At 35.7% G+C, this 24,288-nt stretch overlaps 1 protein-coding gene across 1 annotated transcript in view; it reads right to left on the reverse strand.

Moving 5' to 3' along the window:
- CALCR (calcitonin receptor) overlaps nucleotides 1-24,288 on the reverse strand; it is a 144,146-nt gene that overhangs the window by 41,105 nt on the left and 78,753 nt on the right. The window contains exons 3-7 of the mRNA XM_008526146.2: nucleotides 23,554-23,634; nucleotides 16,334-16,490; nucleotides 14,450-14,560; nucleotides 8,825-8,937; nucleotides 3,517-3,608 (exon numbers count right to left, since the gene is read on the reverse strand). Coding sequence (XP_008524368.1) covers nucleotides 3,517-3,608; nucleotides 8,825-8,937; nucleotides 14,450-14,560; nucleotides 16,334-16,490; nucleotides 23,554-23,604 — 524 coding nt within the window. The 5' untranslated portion in view covers nucleotides 23,605-23,634. The remainder of the gene's footprint in view (nucleotides 1-3,516; nucleotides 3,609-8,824; nucleotides 8,938-14,449; nucleotides 14,561-16,333; nucleotides 16,491-23,553; nucleotides 23,635-24,288) is intronic.

Below are 24,288 nucleotides of genomic sequence, written 5' to 3' on the forward strand. Positions count from 1 at the left end.
TTAATGAATGTTCTATTATTGTGCTTTCTTGAGAGAAAACAGTGAGGTGTTCCACTATTTGGGATTTTTCCACAGAAAAGTAAATTGATAAAATTGTAAGTGGAACTGATGGGATAAGTGAATTTATTGCTAACTTGCTTAAAATGGTCAGGAAACAACACAAACAAAAGTCCACTTATGGGACTTTCTCAAGCCAGCCTTCCCTAAGGCTATCTTCGTCTTAACTCTTGCTGACATTTACTATTGGCATCTAGTAGCGAGGAGTCTTGCTGAACTAATTTGATGTTTCTATTTAATCCTTCTCCATATTATTCTTCTTAACCATTTTTCCCACCAAGGTCATAAACCAAATACCATCCTAAAGAGGCTGTCTTCAGCCTTAAACTAGTCGACTAGAAGTAACCTGTATATCATCCTGAACATTATTTTAACTCTGCCACTTTTGTGCAGTTAAGGTCTTTAGTATTGCCCTTTATATCATTTAAATCACTGAAATTTTTCCCCTATCTTGAAGAGGACACAGAAGCTCAATTTTCTTCTTTTAAAATAACAAAGACTTTATATATATTTCTACATTCATTTTATGATAGCACAGGGAGCATGATTCTTACTTGTTTCAGGGTTACATAGCCCTGCCTTTTACATTCCTCTGCGTGCTCAGAATAAAATCACATTAAGATTAGAGGCATGCCTTAATGATTGCATTCTGAGTAATATTCCAGGATTTTTAGCAGCAAAGTATCGGCAGTTCCACAGCCTTCCATATATTCAGTAACTTTAACTTTCTCTGCAGGTCTTCTTAGCCTGCTGGTTTGAGGAGGACACCTGCAGGGTTATTCTTTCTCATCGGCCCTAGAAGGCACATTTTGTGCATGTAGAGTGAGATTTCAGAGGGATGATTATGAATGGAGCATTAGGTTTCAGAAGTGGAGCTGGGTGTTACTTCTCATTTTGGTTTCATGAAAGTTTTATGAAATAGATTATTTGGATTTTGCAAGATAACTCAACCCTGGGAATGCGGAATTAAGTAAGGGAGTGCTAATTATTTTTTGCTCAGGTTTCACAAAGATGATGCCATTTAAGTGTATAAATCCTAAAACCTTCCATTGCAATGTGCAGTAAAGGCCTTAAGGGTGATGTTGAGTTTTTGAAAACAATTCTGGGAAAATGTTGCTAATTAAAAGATAAAATCCAGTGATAGATCAGAATTACCTTTTATTTTTCACAATCACTTTTAATATTTCTGAAATGCAAATGTAAAGAAAAAAATTTGAAGAATCAGAAACATACTTTAATTTTAAGAGAACAGATGCCCTTGATATTTTTAGTTTGGGTAGGTTTAAGATAAAGAACAAGCATAAAAATCAGATAGGACTTCTTTTGGATCTGAACATTTAGCATCTCAGCATGAGTGTTTTTCACATCCTGTTCGTTTCTTGGTGTGTGTGCTCTGGAGAGCCAGCTATTTTAGTTTATGTCTTCCCATCATTATATTCAGATTATAATTCAATAGGGCTTGTTTTTCCTCCCAAGATTTAAGTTGCTGTTTGGTAGGTTCCTGGGAGTGAGAGACAGTAGGACAAAATCAGGTGCTTCCTAGACAATCTGCCTCTACACTTTCTTAAGGGTTTCACCAGATTAGTTTTGTTTTGGGACTAAGCGGAGTTGAGAAATATTTGACTTCGCCCATGCACTGCACTTTTAAACACCCATCTTCAGTGGCTTAATAGAGAAATGATTATTGAAAGAATGTTCTTATTTTATTTGCTGATTTGGCTTGCCTATCTCATCACTTATTCAAGGGACTGGAGAAATAAAGAACTAAGAAATACCCCCCTTGACATTTTTTTATCTTTAAAGTCCCAAATACACTTACTATTTGCACCATTACAAATTTGGAGACTTTTTCTTTCAATTTTCTTATGGTCATATTAAAAAATTTTAAAGAATAGCCTTTTAGTGACAAACTATTTAATCCAAGTTTTATGAGAGCCATGATGATGTATTTATTCACTGTGGTCAAGTGCGCTTGAAAAATGAGCAGACATCCCAGGATTAATCATGCTATGTGTTCACTCTGCTGCATTCTGATCATTATAATTGAAAACACTCTTCTGTTCTAATTCTAGTAATTAATCCCTCATGTCTTGTTGCTTTGTTTATGTCTTTCTCCTTTTAAATCATATATAGAAGGAGCTCATTCTCTGTTTATTTAAATTATTATTTGCTATTCAGTTAACAAAAAATTGCTATTCAGATGGTCAATATAAGAATCTTGACTATATAAGATATAGACATAATATATAATTATGATATAAGATGTAGAGAAACATTAAAAAAGGATCAAGTAAAAAATAATAGTAGCAGTTGTGTTAAGAGTGTTTTTACAGGTTAGTCTCCCCTCCGTTTAATTTTCTTTAGTATTATCATGATAATATTTTAACAAAAATCAAATTAAGATTGTATTTTTCTATACGTGATTCACTGTATATTTAATTACATGTCACATCTCTAAAGTGTGGAGGATTCTTTGTAGTCTGGGCCTGTGAAGGAGCTTTCCTTCATCATTTGTATTATACCACCACAATTAAAAAAAGGCTTAGTGGAAGAAGACACTGTGGTAGTCTAGAGGGTAATTGGAATTCTCATGAAAGGGTAATGTAGTGCCTCCTGCCTTTAATTTAAATAAATTACACTAAGTTTAGGACACGATTTTAGGACCAATTTAACATATATTACTATCTCACATACATTATGAAATCATTCCTGAAAATACAACATCACTGTTTTAAATTCTCCATTACTGTGAAAGCCTATATCAACTTAATCATTTTGCCATAGATAATGCACCACATATATAGACACAGCTTCAGAATAGAAACCCTCATTGGAATTTTATTTCTCACAGTGTCTTAGAAGATAATTTCAGTTAACAATGCTAGGGCAAAAAAGTGACACTTGACAATAGGCCATCTTCTTCCAGAGATTCTCCTTGACACTGTCTGAGTGAGTCAAGGCTAGAAGAGAGATTTAACTTCTCTGGTAAACACTATCATGGCCTCACCAGCTCCACTTCTCTTTTGGCCAAATCCACTTGTGATATAGCTCATCATTAGGTAGGGTGCATAGGGACTTGTGGCCATGGCCTCCATGTTTTAGAGTAGGGGTAAAGAAAGACGAGGATCCTCTCTTCAGTACTTCATGGAACCTTAGCCATGAAGAATGAAACCTTCACCAAGTTAACACAGTGCACTGATGGACTCGTAGGACTGTCTCACTTTGGGAAGGAGGTATATTGGCTTTGAAAATTATTAGAATTGATCCTATTTTCCTTAAAGTTAGGGTTAAAAAGCATAATTTAATTAATTTCATTTTCTTGCTACTTTATGACTCCCAAAGTTGCATGTCTCTTGTGATTTGCAGAAGACCCTCACCCCACACATTCTTGCAGAGTTTGCCATTTCTTTCAGTACCTTAGAGAAGAAAATAAAATGTAGATGCTATAATGGTACTTACTTGAAAAACATGAAAATCCCCAGCGAAATCACTAAGGTGAAAATCGACAAAGAATGGCCCACAATAGCCAAGTAGTACAGAACGTAAGCATTCTGGAACGACAGCCAAACAAAAAACAGTTACAAAAGCAGATAGGTAAATAAATGATTATAAAAGAGGGAAAATAGTTTCTATTTTTAAATATCAGTGTAAATCAATAACTGTTTTCTTCCTTTAAAAATAATCTGCTGAAATTATAGAAAATATTTCGGAGAATTAAATTATATTGAATTATAATAAGTTGGATTAACAGATTAAATATTATAAGATTATCAGTTACATTAGAATATTCACGATGTGGTGGCAGGAAAGTAAGACTGCATTTATCAGAACTGTTCTTTACTCAGCATATTATCATTAAGTCTTTGTGTAGCCCTCATAAGTCAGTCATATCACCTCTCTAGATCTCAATTGTCCTTACCTAAAAATTAATTTGGCTGGACCAGTTGATTTTTAAAGCAATTATATGCTACTTATAAGAAACATTGTTAAATACTGGGCTACAGAAATACTGGATGGAAAAGGATGGAAAAGATGACCCAGGTAAACATGACCATAAGAAAACTGCTGTAATATCTTACAGGTCCAGATGTTAAGTCAGGAAGATATAACAATTTTAATTTTCTATGCACCTAATAATATAAACTCAAACCACATAAAGCAAAAAGCAAAAACTGATGTCCTCTAGTAATTGATAGAACATACAGACAAAAAAAAAATCAAGCTACAGAGGTTTGAACAACATGATTAACAAATTTTACTAATTCACATATGATAAAAACTGCACCCAACATCTGCAGAATACCCATTCTTTTCAAGTGCACAAAGAATATTTATTCAAATTGACATACACTAGCCAGTAAAGCAAATATCAACATGTTTCAAGTAATTGAAATCTTAAACCACATCTTCATTGACCACAGTAGTCTAGAAATCATTAATAAAATGATAACTTAAAAAAACATGCTCATATTGTTGAGAATTAAGTAATACATTTATAAATGTTGACCACTAGATCAAAGAACTCACAATGACATACCAAAACTTATTGGATATGAATGAAGCTGTATATAGAGGAAAATTTAAAGACTAAAATGCATATATGAGAAAAGAAGAAGGTTGAAGATCAATGATCTAAATTTCCATCTAAAGAAGCTAAGACAAACAAAAAGAAAATTAAACTCAAAGAATGTAAAAGAAAGAAAGTAGTAATGATATAGAGAACTTTAACATACAATTGAGTGGACCAACTAAGACAAAATTTAATTCTTAAAAGACATTAATTTCAATATCCCTAGCAAGACTGAAAAAGAAAAAAAAAGGCCAAAGAGAAATAAAAATATATGTTCACACAAGTGTTTATAGCAGCATTATTCATATAGCCAAAAAATAGAAACAACTGCAATGTCCATCAACTGATGGATGTGGTTTATCTATAGAATGGAATACTACTCAGCCGTAAAAAGGAATGAAGAACAGATACATGCTGTGACATGGATGAACCTTGAAAACATTATGGTAAGTGAAAGAAGTCAGTCACAGAGGACCACATATTGTCCAATTCCATTAGTATAAAATGTCTAAAACAGGCAAATCTAGAGAGACAGAAAGTAGATTAATGGCTACCTAGAAATTCATCTGTTATTATTTGTAGCTGACATAATTCTGTATGTATAAAATGCAAAATAATTTATAGATAAACTATGAAAATTAATAAGTGAATTTTACAAAATTGCTGGATATAAAAAATTTTAATACATGAACAACAAATAGAACATGAAATTTCAAAAATGGAATTCACAATTGCATAAGAAAATCAAATGCCTGAGGATAAATCTAAGGAAGGATGTGTGTGACCTCAACACAGAAATCTACAAAACATTATTGAGAGGTATTGAAGACTTAGATGAATAGAGCGATATATACTATTCAATGTTTGGAAAACACAATATTATAAAGATCTCAAATTTCTTCAAACTGATCTGTACATTCAATGCAATCACAAGCTTTCCTTATGTGTGAAATTTGACAAAGTGATTCTAAAATTTATATTGAAATACAAAGGACAAAATATAAACAAGACAATCTTGAAGAAGAACATGGGAGGAAGACCTGCTCCGTGGAGTATCATGATTTATAACAAAGCTACTGTAATCGAGCAGTGTGGTATTGGTGCAAGAAGAGACAGAGACCTACGCAATAAAGAGTCCAGGAGCATGTGGTGATGTATTGTCACTGATATATAAAAACGGTGACACTACAAGCAATAGGGAAAGGAAGTTCTTTACAATAAATATTGCTGGGTCAGCTGAATATCAATAGGCAAAAAATGACAATTGACCCCTAACTCTCTGATTTTCAACAAACTAAAATGTGTGTTCTAAATTGAAAAGAAATAGCACCTTTTGTGTGTAATCTTTGATCACCTGCAGACAAATGATCAGGCAGTTAAAGGTCTGTGATACACGAGTGGTCAAAGCGCTATTAGAAAATCATGCTAAATCTAAGTTCTTTACTTATTTTATCCTCACATTTTTATGTTTTCCAGTGCCACCTTTTACGTTTATGATGCCAAGAGGAGAGACATTTAAGGGCAGGTGGGCCTTTGGCACTCCTCACATAATAGTGGATGATTTCCTTCTCTATTGGGGGGGTGTACCAGCCCCCAAACTTATAACTTGTTTTCAGAGCTGGCAGCCGTTTATTATATTTTGTGTGGGAGAGAAAAAAAACTGTAATATCCATTGGAAGGGTGAAAAACACAGAGGCCCAGAGAGGACAAGTGACTTGAAATGAGGACAGCACAAGCTCTTGCCTTCTGGTCTTAAGTTCCTTCCACAGTTTATTGGGTCCTGGTACGAATGCAAATGTAGTGTAGACAAGTGGGATAATTTCTATGAAGTTCTTTGAATTCCTGGGAGAAATGTGATGTTTATGTACAAATCATTACCCTTGAACATTTTGATGCTTGTCAATTTCCTTGTGAAGTGTCTGAGATTGAAGCGCTAATTATGCTAAAAGGCTCTCAAAGCATGCAGAGTCCTTTGTTTGGTTATGTGCATTGTTGCTGAACAGGAAAAATAATGCCTTTCTAGGCCTTAGAATTTCAAAGTGACCTAAATCAACTTCTCCTGCATTGTGCCTGTTGCACTGTTTGTCCAGGCATTTACATATTGTTTGCCATTTTCATTGTCGATACTATTCTCTTAACAGCACATTTTATCCTTGCAGGTAATGAGCATAAAGTTGGAATGGTTGGCTTATATCTAGAGCTGATAAAAACCTCAAAATAACTATAGATCCCTTGTTAGGAGGTATTTAGGAATCTTTGCAAGAAAACACTTAGTTTCTTTCTTTTCACCCAGAAATTCATTTTCTGGCTATTTTTTCTAACTTCAACACTAGACAAAACCAGGAATACCATTTTCTAAAAGTTCTTCCTTTTAAATAGTTCACCACATAGAATCCCCTTTCAATTTAAAATACTGTTTTTAATTTGGATACATATCCATGCCCCTATCCTCTGTCAGTATTTTATTTTTATCTCTGCATATTTTATTTCTAAGAAAACTTCATATAACTTAATTTCTTTTCTTTCAGTTGCCTCCAGAATAGTTTAAAAAATATTTGTTCTTCTGCAATAGAGTTGTGTAAATGTGTAAGACTAAACCAATAGCTCATAATTTAGTTGCCACTCTTATGTCATTCTTTAGACTGAGAAGTGTTTTGTTTTGTATTTTAATAAGTTCCAGGTTGACTCTTCAAAAAATTTTTTTGCCATCTATGTACATGTATATAGACAGGAGATTTGTGCAAATAATTTCAATCATTATGTTAGGTGCCTAGGGGGAAGCATTTATGCTTAACATACTTTATTTCCATCTCAGATGTGGCCAGAGTGCGTGAGAAGGTCAAATATGGCAGCATGGAGAATTATTTATTTGGATCTGTACTCTTTATAACAAGTCAGTTAACAGGGTTATAATTTTTTTCTGTAAAATCATAATCAGCACTTATTCAGGAAATTCCTTACTCGGTGACATGTCATTTCAGTCAGACCTTATTAAGTAAATAGTTCTCCATTAGGGAGTGACTAAGCAATTTGTGAAGAGGTAACTGGCTTCAGTGCCCTCAGCCTGTGCCCTTGACAAGGTGTCCTTCTAGTCAACTGGTCTCCAAGCTATGTATTCATCTTGTTTTTGTTTTGTGTTGTTTTTGGTGTGTGTGTGAGGAAGATGGTCCCTGAGTTAACATCTGTGACAATCTTCTTCGATTTTTTGTATGTGGGATGCTGCCACAGCATGGCTTGATGAGCAGTGTGTAGGTCTGCCCTTGGAATCCGAATCTGCAAACCCTGGGCCGCCAAAGTGGAGCGCTTGAACTTAACCCCATGCCACCAGGCCAGCCCTTGTTTTGTTTTTAATAAAAGGAAAATTTTCTATACTCCTAAAGTTTCTCTACAGCAAACAAAAGCACTGATGGGCTTTCACCTCCCAACCGAGTTGTTTAGCATACAGGCCTATCTTTGGAGGAAACAATAGATTTCTGTTGCAGCCACCAGGGTTGCTCAGAGATGTCCTGTGTGGCTAAACACTGACCAACTGTTTAACTGGTAATCTTTTCAGATTTCTGCTGCATCTGAAGAAGAGAATAGTTATTTTGCTTTTTCCATTGGCTTAAATGTTTCTAAGCAAAGATGATATCAAAAATATTTAACAGCCAGCATGAGACAAGTACTAACAAATCAGAATGGATTTCCACTGAAAATCACCTAAATAGCCATATCTGTATCAACAGGCTGATGAGACTCCCCATTCTTAGGGTTCCTTCAGGGCCTGATGGTAAAACTATTGGACATCTCCGGGCAGGGAGTGGGGGTAAGTGTTAGCTTGTGACTTGTGGAGAAATCTGGAGTTTTGTAACTGTTCCAGGAGAAGAGAGATCTTAGAGAGTCCTTGGAAATGCTGCCTAATATCTGGCATCACAGGGAATCCCATCATGTGTCCCATGACACTATTCCCCTTGCCATAAGTGGCCTGATTCCGTATGCTCATGGAACTCCCATCGACACTGAGTGCCAACCAAGAAGTAAAATGTCATTTGCTCTAATACCACTTCATGGAGTCCCTAGAACGTACAGGTCACTATCTTATTTCCTTCTTTAAAACAGGCTGGCTTCTCGGTAGCACATATTTTACAGTTATGAATACATTTCCATGTATAAATAATGGCATTCCTACCCAATACTGAAATTTGAAATATCACCTACCTTCAGTTTCTCAGGAGTGAAAGCATTACACATAGTATAGTTGGACCAGGTTCGATTGTTCTCAGGATGTTTAAACCAATCTCCTTTCTCATCACAGTATTTTGTTACCTTTTCTGTTAATGAAACATAACGGTTATCACATTATTATCTCAAACACCAAGAAAGAAAAATAATAAGTTAAGGCTTAAAAGCCATTCCAAAGTGTTAATCACTTTATGGAACTTGAATGTGGGTAGAAGTCAATAGAGATCACCACGAATCCTGCATTACACAAGATGCTTTAATATCCGCTGTCTCACTTTATCTTCAGCAGAGCCACGTAAAGCAGACATTGCTATCTCCACTTCACAAACAGGAAGCAGGCAGTGAGGGGGGTTATGGAGTTTGAAAAGTCACTAGACAGTGGCTGAGCGAGGGTTTAATCCCAGGTCTGTCAGGCTCCAAAGTGCTACCCTCACTGTACCTCATATTTTTAAACAATGTTAAACTTCTGATTTTAGATGGGAACTATGTGAGAAGAGCAAGACCATACTTTCTTCCTTTATTCACTTGAATAAATATAAATGAATATTTACTAATTAGGCTGGCTGTGTGAAATTGCAGTGTTTGTGGGTCAAATAGTCAAATATTGGCAACATCATATGGTTAAATCCAATAGAACAAAGAAGCCCCAAACTAAGAGATGTATCAAGAAGGCATTTTATGCCTCTCAAAAGGGCATAACATATGAATCATCTCTCTTCATCCCACAGAAAATGTATTAGGAATTTACAGATTTAGCCTACCCTATACTTCTTTAATCATCTCTTAGGTGATAGTTACTGAAATTTGCTGATTCAGCTGGATTGGCATATTCAAGATTTCTGCCTGCTATGGACCAGGCCCTGTGCTAAGCACTTTGCAGGATTATCTTAAATGTTGATAATGACCTTTTAAGGTGGGTATTGGTCTTCCCACTGTACATATGAGGAAACTGAGGCTCACAGAAGTTGAGTAAATTCCCTTTTCACAGCCAGGAGGTAGTAAGGGCAGGGATCAAATCCAGGTTTACTTGATTCCAAAGCTATTGCAAGGCCAGTAAACTCTGCGTTAAGCCTCATAGTCTTGTGGCAAGGTTATCTATACTCCATTCCGGTGACCCAAAGGATTGTAAATAATTTTGTTGACTGCAAAATAGTATTTGAATTCTAACCTAACTGGCTACACAATTGGAAGAAAAATATTATATGTATTGAATTAAGTAAAATAGAAACAAGGAACAAGTAAACACTAAAATGGATGCACTTGCCAAATTTAATCTGAGTTATTCAGACTTCCTCTAGTTCTCCAAAGTACTTCTCCAATGCATTTATTGCCTCAGAGATCATATAGCAACCCTGCATTAATATAACATGAGGAGATTTTACCAGTGTATTTGGAACCCATACAGAGTTTTGATTTTTGAAAATTTCTTAGGGAAAATATTTTTGAAGCATTTTTTCTTCATTGGCAAAGGCAAAGCCATCACACCCATGAATAATCCTTTTATATATGGTTCTAATTTTTTTTAGAGGTGCTAAAAGAGAAGTCAGAGTCACACACTAACAGTTGGAGGATACTGTTATTGTTTTGAAGGCTAAGGAAACAGTTCACGTTAAAAAAAAACCCTTATTTGGCTGAAATATCACTCATTTCTGATAATATTAAAATAATGTTATGTCAGTAGTTTTGGTTAGTCAATCAGTATGCTAAGAGCTAGTACGAAAATCCTTTTATCTTTGGCAATTTTTCGTTGAAATGTATCATTTTTCATTGTATGACTGAAACAGATACCCTAAACTAAACACAAGATTTAAACTGCAAATTGTAGATTTGTTTGTATGTCTACTCCAACCATTATTTAAAATCAATGAAAAACAGATTTTTCAAGCAAAGGATATTGTTAAGCAACCTATTAGAATCGTCGTTGCTTAATGTAAATTTGTTGCAAAGTTAAATAGAAAAATTTAAAATTGTGAATTTGCTGAGACAGCCATTGGACAAAAACTCTTTAAAGACTCACCATTGGACACCACAGTGTTTCAAAAAGGGTTAGCACTAATCAGCACAGAAAGCTGATGTTGAAAATTGGACAACGATTTTGCTAATGTTATTTGTTGACAATGACCATTCTAAGCTTACTTGCAATTTTTAAAAAAGTGGTTTGTACTGTAGCATTTTATCTTTGTTATATTGTCAGTAAGTAGTTTTTTGTTTTATCGAAATGAATATAATGTGGTTTTAACAAAGTTGCGTAGCTATGCATGGCAAAATATGTTACATGGAGGAGGCGTGTTCCTCCCGAAGAAGTCCATTCCAGTCATGGTTAGGACTGTAGGAAATTTTATTGTTTTGCTTTAATTTAACCAAAGTCTGCATCTAGGCCTTTTCTGGTCCTAACTGCTGCAGCTATCAGAATTCATCCTCCTCCACCTGGCAAATCTTTCAATCTTTGAAGAAAGGATATGTCTACTCTGACTTCCCCTTCCAAACCAGACCTGCCCCTTTACTCACACCACACAGCTTGCTGTGCCCTCACAGCCTCGAGCCTGTCTGCATGCGCTCTGATATTGGTGTTTCCTTCCAAAATATTCGAAGTTTGGACTGCCCCATGAAGAGGACAGCATGTTTCCCTCACTCTAGACTCACGTGAGGGAGCTTTACAGACTCTCGGGCCCAATCTCCAGAGATTCAAATTCGCTTGACCTGGGGAGGCCCCAGGAATCAGCATTTTTAAAGAGCTCACCAGTTCCAAAGGATATGAGGCTTGAGAATCACTGTCCTCAACCATATGGTGACCATCTTGGCTCTGTGCCATTAATGTTTGAGTGTTTGACTCCAAGGTCAGGGCCTAAATACCTTGTTAAACTGGCTTTTTACACTCTAGCATATTCCTTCAGACTTTCAGCCTCTTTTGAATTTCAAGACTGTTATTCATGCTTTCATGATCTACCTGTCTTTTACCAAGCGCTTTGTTTAAGATGAAATCTGTCATCTTTCATAAAACTGTTTTGTGTATCAAGATCTGGCTTTGGGTCAACAGTAAATCCTAAAGTGTCCAAGTTTGTTGAATATAGGCATATTTAAGATGTTCTTTTCCTTTGAAGTGGATTTGTCCCCCAGCTGAGGGTGTTCTATCTAAAAAACAGGCTGTAAAGATAGATCTATGCCTGGAAGTCCCTGTTTTGCTGACCAAAATCTTGCTTTTTAGTCAATAATTATAGCCACTTTGGCAAGAGCCCATTGCTGCTTTGGAAGCGGCCTTGTAGCCTCAATTGCAGAACAGCTCTTTACGCCAATCAAGTTACTGCTAATGTAGTTGTCAAATCAAGACTAATGGAGCACCATTTATTGGGAAGAGCCAATAAAGGCCTGAAGGGTGACCGTCAAATAGCATTTAGTTAGTTTACAGGAGTGCTCTGCTCAACATTAAGCTCTTTCTCTCTTCACACCCAGACTTTTCCATCAAATGAGAATTCCCAGATGTAGCTGGCCTGAACTTGTTTTAAAAGTGGCCCATGTAATCCCCTTTCCATTATCTCTGTCTTACTGGGGTGGAACTTTGTATCTCATCCTTGAAGGAAGCACAAAAACCATCTCCGAAACATTGTCTCAGGCATATACTAATTTCTTTGCTCTAATCTGGATTCCTGAAACTTTCTTGCCTAGATTTTACCATGTGACTGCTGTTTTCTATCTTAACTGATGTCCTCACTTGTAGTCTATGGGCAATAACCTCTTGTCATTCATAGTCAATAAGCAAAGGTAACCAGATGGGCTGGTTGACTTTGAAACATGGTAGAAACTGACCAGACAGCTCTTGGAAAAATCTGAAAGTCAAGGTTGGTTTTCCATAATCTCTTAAACTGGAAACAAATACTGACTCTTCTCTTCAAAATGCTAGTTCTAGTCCACACCAGATAATTTAAAGATCCTCCTTTGTCAGGACCCTGGCATTCCCTTCCACTGAGTGGAAGTTCTAACTCTCTTACATTTGCCCTGAGCTAACATCTGTGCCAATCTTCCTCTACTTTATATCTGGGTTGCCGCCACAACATGGCAACAAGTGGTGTAGGTCTGCGCCCAGGATCTGAACCTGCAAACCCAGCCTGACGAAGTGGAGCATGCCAAAATGGCAAAAATTAGTCCATCAGGCTAGCCCTCCGCAGCCACTTTTTTATCTGGACTTTCTTTGACATATTTTCATCTTGGCTGCACATTTAGTCAAAAGTAGAACTTTTAAAAATCCTGATGCCTAGGCTGCACTCTAGGCTAATTAAATCAGAATGTCTAGAGTGGTCCCAGGCATCAGGAAGTTTTTAAGTTTCCCGTCTTCTTAGCCAAGTTGAGAATCACTCACTAGTAGCACCTACGCAATCCCATTCCCCACCCCCATGTGTCTAGTCTCTGGATCGAGGCTGTTATACCACCTCATACATCTCCTCGAACACTCCTCTGCATTGCTTCTGACCACTAGCCACTGAGACTCTTGGATTTCAGGGCTTCAATCTATTTGGATATCTGGCAATTCTAAGAAACACAACTGTAACCCTCTAGATTCTTACTCTACTCAGTACCTGGTACTCCCAGATCTTCATCCTGCCTAAGCACCCTAGCCCAACTTCCTACCACACCAGTGTGACTAGATTGAAGCCTAAAGGAAAAATATTTCCTTCCTTGAAAGTTCTAAAAGTGCTTCAATCTGCACAAGTTTGTACGGAGATTTAGAAATGCTGTTTCTCAAATGCTTTTCCAAGACTGTTGAGCTTAAATATAGAGAGAGGGTTAGGTAAGAGCTCAGGAGACTCACGTTCACTTGCAGTTTTGTATCAAATATTGTGTGAGTACAAAATGAGACAATATATAAAAAAATGTTTTGAAAACTTAAAAAAAGATATTCAATGAAAGGTATTTATATGTTACTTTTATAACGAAAGTGAATTTGGTGTCACTAATTTACTTAACCCACATTTGTTCACCACTCACGTTTGTGCAGGGCACAGAGCTGGGTGTTAAGTATAATGCATTTTAACGGTCTTAGTCTTATTTACTGAGCATATTTTAATAATCTACTGTTGGAACAGAAATCTGGTAAGTGTCTATAATTACTACCTTCTGATTTATTTTCTCTTACACATGACAATTTTATGTAATTTCCAAAGTTATATAAAATTTCCATCATGCACGTTATACCAGCTCAGTATACGCAAACTCTAGAGCAAGCATTTGCATGTCATCAAATGTAAGACAACTGAAAATTTAAAAACGCATTTAAATAAAACTATTCACAGTTTTAGAAAAAATAACTTAAATTTTTATTAAAATTTAATATCAAATATTTAAAATATATAAACATTTCATTTTTATTTAAAATTTAATAGAATTTATGACTGATGTGCACAAGTGACCAGTAACAGGACTTAAAAATAGGATAGCTCGCAACATTTGTGCAACTGGGTAATATTTCACTTATGGAAATGTTTCAGAACATGCTCAAATTTGTAGAGCATGATTAGGAAGGTATATTTTACACCTGATTTTCTTTACAGAACCAGGAAAACTCTAAAATCTTCATAGCAAAATATAAAATGAGAATAAATGTTCTACCTGCTGGATCAAAGTCTGGAAAATAATCTGGGCAGTACTGATAGGACAGAACTCCAGCCGGCGTGTCATCCCAGCACAGCCATCCATCCCAGGTGCGGTTGCAGTACGGACCTGGCCGTTTAGAAAGAAATTAATATTGGGGCTGTCCAAAATCGCAGAATCCTCAGCAGGATTTTACAGGTCATAGACAGGGGCTTTCCATTTGTATATAGAAATATTAAAAACAACAGTAACAGCAGCAGCAACAACAAAATAAAGCTATTAACTTTACTAACTACTAATGAAATTTACATTTTTGTAGGGTTTTCTCCTTTTGTTCCTCAAAAGACATATATGTCATCTGTACGGAATCTTCCCTCCAAAATCTTTCCTTTAAAGTATCTCCAGAAATGCTACAAGATAATTCTGGTGAAAGCATATGCAACATCACTCGTGAATAAAAGGTTTACCTTGAAAAAACTATATGCCTTTGGAACGCATGTATCCTATTAAGCATTAACCTCCAAAAAGGTTGGCTTGGGTACTTCTATTCTTAATCGAAAGGTGATATGCAATTGTTCAAAATTCCTATTGGTGATGCATTTGCAGCCAGTAAATGGATCACAAATAAAAGTCTTATTACTTTAGAATCACACTTTGTTAATGGCTAAAACAATGCTCAGTTTGATCACTTTATATATTCATCAACATTAGGTCCAAGTGGTTTCTCACTGCTTTCAAAACTTAAATCTATCCTAAAACATGAAGATTTACCTCTATAAAGATATTCAAAAGAATGAGCCTCAGGCTTTGAAGGCAGTTCTTTAAAAAAAAAAAAGTTTTAAATAATGATCATAGCACGAAAGTTCAGCTTCCCAAGATATCTAAGACAAAAGCGAAGGAGACTGCACTCAATCTCTACAAATATCAGTCTTGTTTCTACTTCATTTGCTTCAGAGAAATGGTTTCTTCTTTGGCCCAAGTTGCATCTAAAGCCTTTTCAGGTTCTTAAAAAAAACCCTGAAACTACTGCAGGCAGAAGAATATGTATCTATCTTTCTTCAATTGACTTGATTTTTTGTTCAGTGGAAAATGCTAAAAATAGGAACTACAAATTAAAACTTTAATGGTTTGAAGGCAAACCATATGTAGAATAGAGTATATTTAACCAATTCTTCCCCATACCAAGCTGTGTTGTCTTAGAATACACAAGGGTGTACAAGATCTTGTTGGGTCTTTTCAAATGTTCTGGGGGACAAGGGAGAGAATTTAAATTGATGTAGCAATGTTTGGCCACCACATTCTCCCTTTTGTTTTTCTCTGAGCTCTTTATAGCTAATAGAATATACTTAGCCCGAGAACATTTGGGCAATTACTTAGAGCATCCTAGAGAAGGTGACAGATAAACAATATCTGCCTAGGAGATATCTTTTTCTAATTCCTCTGCGAACTAAGGGTAGAAAAGGAGAAAGAATACCATGAGTTGCCAACCAATTGACAGTTAAGGGAAGATACTGCATAATTAACCCAAACAAAACGGGTTTTGACAGGTTCCACCTCAGGCAAATTCTCGGCCTACCGTTTTCCAATTCCCTTCCTGTCATTTTCCAATTCCTCTTCCTCACTTAGTCCTGTATTGTTCCTGTTTGCCAGGTGTGAATACTGAGTTACTGAAATAGTTTTGTCATAGGTGCAGATGTTAGCCAAAAAAGCAGTTGGCTGAACTTGAGCAAAGAAACTAGGCATGTCTGCTGCATGAAATACACAAACGTATCATGGTATGAAAACTGCTGTTAAACCTGCTGGCACATTACATTAAAATTAGTCAACACGTATTTACCCATGGAAGAAAATAACCCTTTAACGATGTTTGAAACACATGTTCACATACATCCTTCTTTTTACCTTCTCCTTGGTATGGGGGTAGTTGTTTCATTCGGTCATAGCATTTGTACTGTGCATCCATCATTCTCTTTCGTCCTAGAACGTACAGAAATGGCTCGGACTCTATTGTTGGAGGGTAGGTGTCATTCGAAGAGGCAGGAAGAATTGGGGTTGGGTGCTGTATTAAAAAGGAAAGTCGGTTACTTATAGGAGAAGGGATGGGTGTATACATAAATAAATGAGACAATCAAAAAGTTTGAAAGCACATATTTCTTCTTCTTTAAGGAACAATTATGCATGGTCTCTATGTATTATATTTTTGCTTTATAACTAAAAAGCTTATTTATATTTCATCTACAAATTCTACGTACAAATTTCTTATTTGCATTCATTCTGTTCACTATTGAAAATGTAGAGCGCCAACACAAACTCATGCAACTCTTTATCATATAAAATTGTTTTAATTTTATTATCACTGTAAAGTTTAGAAGTAAACAAAGCAAATAATCTGATTTCCAAAACATACTAATATTAAATCAACTTTGCCTTCTTTGGAAATCCAAAGAATCATGAATCATGTTATTAAAAATAGATATATTAGTGCAATAAATAAGCTTTTTATTGGATTCTTCCAGCTAATTTTTATTTGTGCTTACATTGTGTACACTGCCAAAAATTTACCCCATTTATTCCATAGAACGAACTCTGTTCTTCTGAGATATTTTGCCTTGGATAACTGGCCTTAATCTCTTTGAATTGGTTTCACCAGCAGATGACCTATACAGGGTAATTCATGTTGACTGCTGAAAATCAATGTAAATCTTAAATGTTTCTCTTAGCGCTTTTGCTTTTTTGGTACAGGCTGGCATTAGTTTTGTCAGTCTTGGTTAATCCTCATCACCATCATAGGTCCTGTTTATTAAAGTTGATGTGTGTGTATGTGTCTGAAGACAGCACCGTCTGACATATTGTCCTAAGTTGTGTTTATATAGATTTCAGTTTCTTTTGTGGCTGTGATGTTTTTTTGTAGTGCTTGCATCCATGGTTTTTTATATCCATGTTCTCAATAAAGACTTTTTTTGAGAAGATTTGCAAGCTTTAGCCCGCACTGACTTTTCTTCTTCTGAAGTTGAGAATAGTTCTTGCTCTCTCTCTATCATGCATCTGTTGAAATATTCTTTTGTTTGGCCTTATTCTGTCTAAATTATTCTAAGATTGAAGTTTTCCCAAATGTATCAATGGCAAAAATAGTGTTATGTACTTTTCTCTCTTCCCCACAGCCTCTAAAACAAACTCAGCATAATTCAGTTGACCTGTCTACCCCAGGCTATTCATGATAGAGCCTCACTGTTTTCCAGTGTATGTCATTGTGTAGATGGGGCATCCTATCCTATGAGATAGCATATCGCTAAACGCTAAACTGTACAGCACATAATACAATAAAAATTCATAGTGGAGAGAGAGCACGGAGCAAGAATAGTCAGGGATGACTACAGATATGGGGTGGAATTTGAACCGGACCTCGAGTCTATGTAGTGTCTGCATGGGCAGCAAGGAGAGGGAAGGCTTTCTGGATGGAGGGGAAGGAACGCAGGTAAGCCCAGAGGCAGGAAAGGCATGTGTGAGACACTGTAAGGAAACCATCCTGTCAGGAGGGGGGCATTTTTGAGGGTTAGTAAGAAATGGAGGTGAGGAAAATGAGATAAAGCAGAGCCCTGGGAAAACAAATACAAATACAAGGTGCCTGGGACATGAAAGGCTCATGACATTTTAGCTAATATTATTAAAACATGATAATAAAACAAAGAGTTTTGCAGCTTTGTGATCAGCGAACGGTAAGAAAGGAGAGTGCTAGTAGAATTCGTGGGAGACATCAGATGTCCACAGATTAGAGTTGGGGACGCAGCCGGGAAGCTGAAGGCATGGACTAGTACCACGCAGGTGTGTTCCTCAGCACTTTCTCAAATAATAAAAGCACAAAGGCATAATTGAATATAAGGAATAGAGAACAGTAATAGTCAAATAGCCCATATATTTTAGCTTATGTAACTGGAAAAAAAATGGTAGTGCTCGGAGAAAGAGGAGAAGTTAGGAAAGGAAACCTTTACTAGAGGGAAGAAGGTCAGGTCTAATGCGGACTTGTTTTGGAGGTGCCAGCAAGCCATCTGAGTAGAAATCGCTTGCAAACAGGAGAAGGTAAATGCTTATTACTGTTATAACCCTAGATGGACACTTATTGTGAATATAGTTGACACTACTCTTTAAATATTAGGATTATTTCTAATTTTGATGCCTCTTGAATTTATGATAGAAGAAAATTAACGAACCAACAAAAATGATTAAAAATGTACAAATCCTTTACCAATGTAGTTAAACACCATTCTGTTCTCAAAATGCCCTTTTCCAACTGGTTTTAAGATCAATCAATCAGCAAATAGTCATCGAAATTGATCTGCCAATATTATGCTAGATGCTGGGCACACAGTGCTGAATAAAGCAAGCATAGATGCTGCCCTCAAGGAGCTTACAGTCTAGCAAGAAAGACCAACACTACAAAATATTTCCTGACACCAGAAATTGTGGGAGGTGAAGAAACATCAATCATTAAATGCTGAGATGCTCCATCAGGAATTGGAATGTGATTTGGGGGTGAAAAAACGTATTTTGAAGAAATTTTATGTTAAAGCTTCTTGTGGGATTTTATTAGCCTACATTTCTATGAATGTGTGTGTGTGTGTTTTAACAATTCGACTAAAGATAATGTAACCATGATCTTTAATAAATTATTGTGTCCTCACAATAAGAAATATTAATGATTGGTTCAGCTTGTACACCTATGTTAGATTCTTTGTGGCTCTATTCTTAGAAATTTTAGTTGATACAACAATTATCATCTGATATATTTTTTATGTCTAGGCCATTTTCTCACCATCTTCAAATCAAATTAGAAGATGAAATACGATGTCATATATCAATCTTTTCTGTCACTTATATTAGATATTTTTGACATTAGGGACTATTTTGCTTAAATTTGGCATTCTTTCCAGAAGTCACATTCTGAATTCTATCTTTACATGGACTGGACAACCAATTAAGAAACATTCCTGCACTAGTTGGAAATTCATAGAAGCCATGGGGAGGCAGTATGTGCAAGGATATCAAGTGGAAAATCCTATACTTGTATTTTCTACTACAGCATTATTTGGTTTAATGCAGTTTTAACATCAGGAATAGTGGAGATAAGACCATCTGCAAGAGTGGGTATAGGTCATGTAGATGACAGTAGCATCAATTTTATCATTCTTGCAATATTGAAACAAACTCCAGTGAACGTAGTTTGGAGCCTGGTTCCGCAGAGATTGTTTCAACACTGAAGGAATGAGGAATTAGAACCTTTGTCTTTAGATGAGCCATAATAATCTGAGTCCGCTCCTGGTCTGCTTCATGTCTGAGCACTGATGATGGAATTTTTCCAGTGGTAGCTGAATTTTCAGACTTTCTTCTGAAAATAACATACAGGTTGAGGCATTCTGTTATATATGTATATATACCAGATATTTAGATATAGATATGTAGATATAGACATATAGCTATATAGCTATTATATACGTATGAATCCAATCATGGAATTACTACTGCTTAAAAATAACATGTACAAAAATTTCATAAAGTTCATTAAACATATTAAACTTTTTGCTGATAATGTAATACAGATAAAAATTGCTAATGAGGTGGTATAATTTTCAGCAATAAAAAGGCACAATAGAAGCAGTAGTGATTAGATAAAACTACCAATGATGTGAAAGATTTAAAAATACTCTACTTATCATAGTGTTATGTTTATACTATATATTTGGAGGATATAAAGAAATATATGACATGAAGATAGAAATGAGACAGTAGGGACATATTGCTTTTCTGAATAAAGATTGATGTTCAAAGTTTTGCATACAAGCCATCTCACATGATTCTTCCAAAACAAAACAAAAACAACCGCTTAATTGTTGTCTTATGTAGCAGTTTAGCCGCCGTATATGTGATGTCACTCCTAAAGGGGTCAAATAAATGGCGCCACACATACGACCACCAAGCTGCCACCAACAGCTGTAGTCCGCAGCCGAAACATCGCTGGTTCTTTTGGTTAATAAATACTTTGAGTGCCTCTCACATGCCAGGCACTGTTCTAGGTTCTGGAGATTCAGCAGTGAACAAGACTGGCAAGGTCCCTGCCCTCATCGAGCTTACATTCTAGGAGGTTTCTTCCACCTAATCATGGAGTCCAGAGGAAAGCAATATGATTTGAATGGCCATGTGCTCAAGCACCTCATGTAAGATACATGATTTAAGACAATCAACCTACTTTTGGGTTACAGGTGGTTTCTAGAAGTACTGAGACAGAACAATTACAGAGTGGTTCTGAGTAGAACTTTGAGAAATCATCCATCTCTGCAATGGTTCAAACCTACTGAATGTAGGGACCCATGCTACTGTGCTGAAGGGAGAGATTCCTGCTGATTGCCACAGGATAGAACTGTTCTAAAAGGAATATGAGTCAAATTGATATAACCAACAGGATTTCCATGTTGCCATCCTTAATACTAATAATGTATATGTTAGAATTATTTGTAATTTTATTTATTTGTAACTTTTAGTTGTAATTGTTGGTAGTTTTCAGTTACTTATACTTTTCAAAATAACAAAGGATAAAGCACAACTTTGTAAAGTGTTAGCCCTGGTTCTTCCAGGTAGGATTAGATGCCTGGTTGATGTCCTATGTACTTTCTACTTAAGCATTATATAAAGAACAAAACTGTTGCACATAGCATCAATTCAAAGTAAATAGGAGAATATAGCTAAGTAATCAACAACAATAAAATGCTTCTCAGAAGAACCAGGTTTCCTATGTCTTAATCATTGGTGTTATCATTGTCAGCAGCAGCAGCAGCACCAGCATTTTTTGAGCGCTCTCTATGTGCCCAGCACTGTTCTAACCATGTTGCATTACTGCAGATAAGGGAGAGGAAGCGAGTGGGTGGTCTTGGTTAATGCAGACGTAGCTAATGAAATGTGGTGACCCAAACTAGCACTTTAAAGACCATTTGGAAATCAGGTTAGTAGAACTTAATCAATATACTGGTAGTGTTTTTTCACAATAATGTATCTAAGAAGTGACATTTTGAAGGAATTAAAATCAATGTTATTTTTAAAAAATTTACTTTTCTCTGAGGACTATCAATGTGGAACACAATCAGTGTTTTAGAAGGAAACTGATGTATCAAAAATTTTTTGTGGACAAATCCTCCAAATCAAATATATAATCCAAATACAGACAGAAAAGCAACTTTCTTGTTACAGCAAAGAGAGCACAGAGCCATTTAAGTGCCCGGTGCAATTATGTCTGACAGTAAAAGAGACGCCCACAAACCATAAAACATTTCTGTCCAGGGCTGGTGCAAATATGCGAAATTCTTTCAGTCTTTGAATTTTAAAATATATAAGGTAAAAATTTTGAATAAAAGTGACCTACTTCATGTTTTTAACACATCAAAAATTACCTGTAGTCATCATAATAAGAAAGGTGGTAATATTCCAACTATCTTAATATCTAGTAGTTACTTAGTTTTTCTTCTATCAATATCTAGTATAAGTATATGCTTTATGAAATGAAATTATTTGGAAATATTCACATATAGTTGATCACATAGGATTTTATTTGAGCTATGAAAAATAACAATATCTATTTATGAAGAGAATATGCCAATATTTCTGCATCAACAGAATACAGCATAAGGCTTGGGCATTTACAGACACAATAAAATATTCTAATAGTTTCTAAAATATTCTTGTTTAAATGTTTTTATTATATTTCCAATGGCATGAAGTTATGTGCATTTCCAAATACTGGATTACGTTTAGCAAATTATACTGTACTTTGCCTAAAAATTAAAATAATATGACAGTATTACATAATAAAATAAATTATACTCATTATCCAAATAGGTACAAAAGGGCTACATTAGCAATCATTGCCATAAACTACTTATTTGATTTATAATATTATAAAATAAAAATTCCTTTAAAAATTAAATTAACATTTATGGAATATTAGTAATACTTTTCCTCAAATAATGTAAAGAGAAACAGTTTATGCAAATTTAGAAGCCTGTGATTACACATTAATTAACGATGGAAATCATGGAACCCTAGGCAAGCTTTGGGTGAGTATAACAACATCAGATATTGAGGGATCTTTACTACCAGTTATAAGTCATTGGCCAATGTTGTTCTGATGTGGTAAAGAGGATAAGGATCAAGACAACTCCAAATTTGTTTATGTAAAACTTACTATCTGCCTTTCATGTGCTATTGAAGCTGATATGATGGTGGGTTAACTAAATTGATGCAAATAAATAGGCATTGATGGTGTTTTCTAAGACAATTATAGTTCTGACTACTTGCCAAATCATTTAGCAATAAAATAATATAAAATTACATAAACTAGACATGATTTAAAAGGCTGTAGAGTTATGGAATGACTGTGGTATGTTAAGACTTAAGATTCTTAGTCAGTATTTGATAAATACATTTGAAATCAATCCCCAGACTGAAAGAATTCGGATGTTTTATAAAGACAGAGGCCCAGAAACTCTAATTCAAATCCACATGTCTAACATGGAAAACATTTATCCAAGAACATGATTAACCTTCAATGTTAATTTCCAAAATAATATGGAGATGACTCAAGTTAATGCTAATTTTTTTTTGAGGAAGATTAGCCCTGCGCTAATGTCCACTGCCAATCCTCCTCTTTGTGCTGAAGAAGATTGGCCCTGAGCTAATATCCGTGCCCATGTTCCTCTACTTTATATGTGAGATGCTGCCACAGCATGGCTTGATAAATGGTGTGTAGGTCGGCAACTGGGATCCGAAAAAGCGAACCCCAGGCTGCTGAAGCAGAGAGCACAAACCTAACTGCTATGCCACTGGGCCAGCCCCCACATTAATGCTAAATTTTTGTAAACAAACAAAGCTCACATATCTGGGTAAACCATAACACTAACCTAAGTCAGTAAAAGTTCAGAGGGGAGATTTGTTAACAAAATACTAAGAAAACGATAGTTTTGAGGAACTTAGTTTTGGCTTCTGGAGAATAATGTCTACCCTTCAATCATATTCAAAAGATTCCTCCCTTTTTAAGCACTCTTGATTAACATAGTTTAGAATAATTTTGTTTTACTTACATTTAGGAAGATGAACAGTACCAAGCACCGGCGCGTAAGTGAGAACTTCATTTTTGGTTTTTGAAGATGATCTTATAAGTCCTAGAAAAATGTAAAAGTAACAAAGACATTTAAATTAACATAGCTTTAATATTGACAATAGTGTTTCTTTTTCTCGTCTTCTATTTGATTTGCAGAGGATCGATGTCCCAAGACCCCCTAAATAAAATCCATGTAAGTTAAGAATGGTATGATTGTGATGCAAATGCAGCTGCGTATTCCATCACCCTTCCTTTCAGCCAGGAAGGCTTTGTATCTGGTTGTTGTCTAAAGTCTTCCTATTAAGAAATTCTGGAGCCACCTTTACATATCAGGACCAAAATAAAGGACTGAGAGAAATCAAAAACGATCAATGTGGACTGCAGTTAACATGTGGCATCAATAGAACTGCTGGAAATTTCAATGGAAACATTCACACAGAAGTCACCTCTCATTGCACACGAACAAGTAAAATCCATGGTTTGTAAATGATCAATAGTCATGCCCTCTAGGTACTTTAAGGTCAACTTTTATTTAAGTAGTCTTATTTGGAGCCTTGAGTATTTTTCCTTCCTACAAAATTTTCTTCAAGCTTCAAGTTGCTATTAACAATAAATTTCTTCCACAGCAAGAATTGAGTACATCACCTAACAGCTCACTATTTACTCAAGAGCACAATAGTCAGAAGCAGTCTGCTTTGTCACAAATATCAAACAG

The sequence above is a fragment of the Equus przewalskii genome, chromosome 4, assembly GCF_037783145.1.
Source record: "Equus przewalskii isolate Varuska chromosome 4, EquPr2, whole genome shotgun sequence".
In the NCBI taxonomy this organism is placed as follows: Eukaryota; Metazoa; Chordata; class Mammalia; order Perissodactyla; family Equidae; genus Equus; species Equus przewalskii.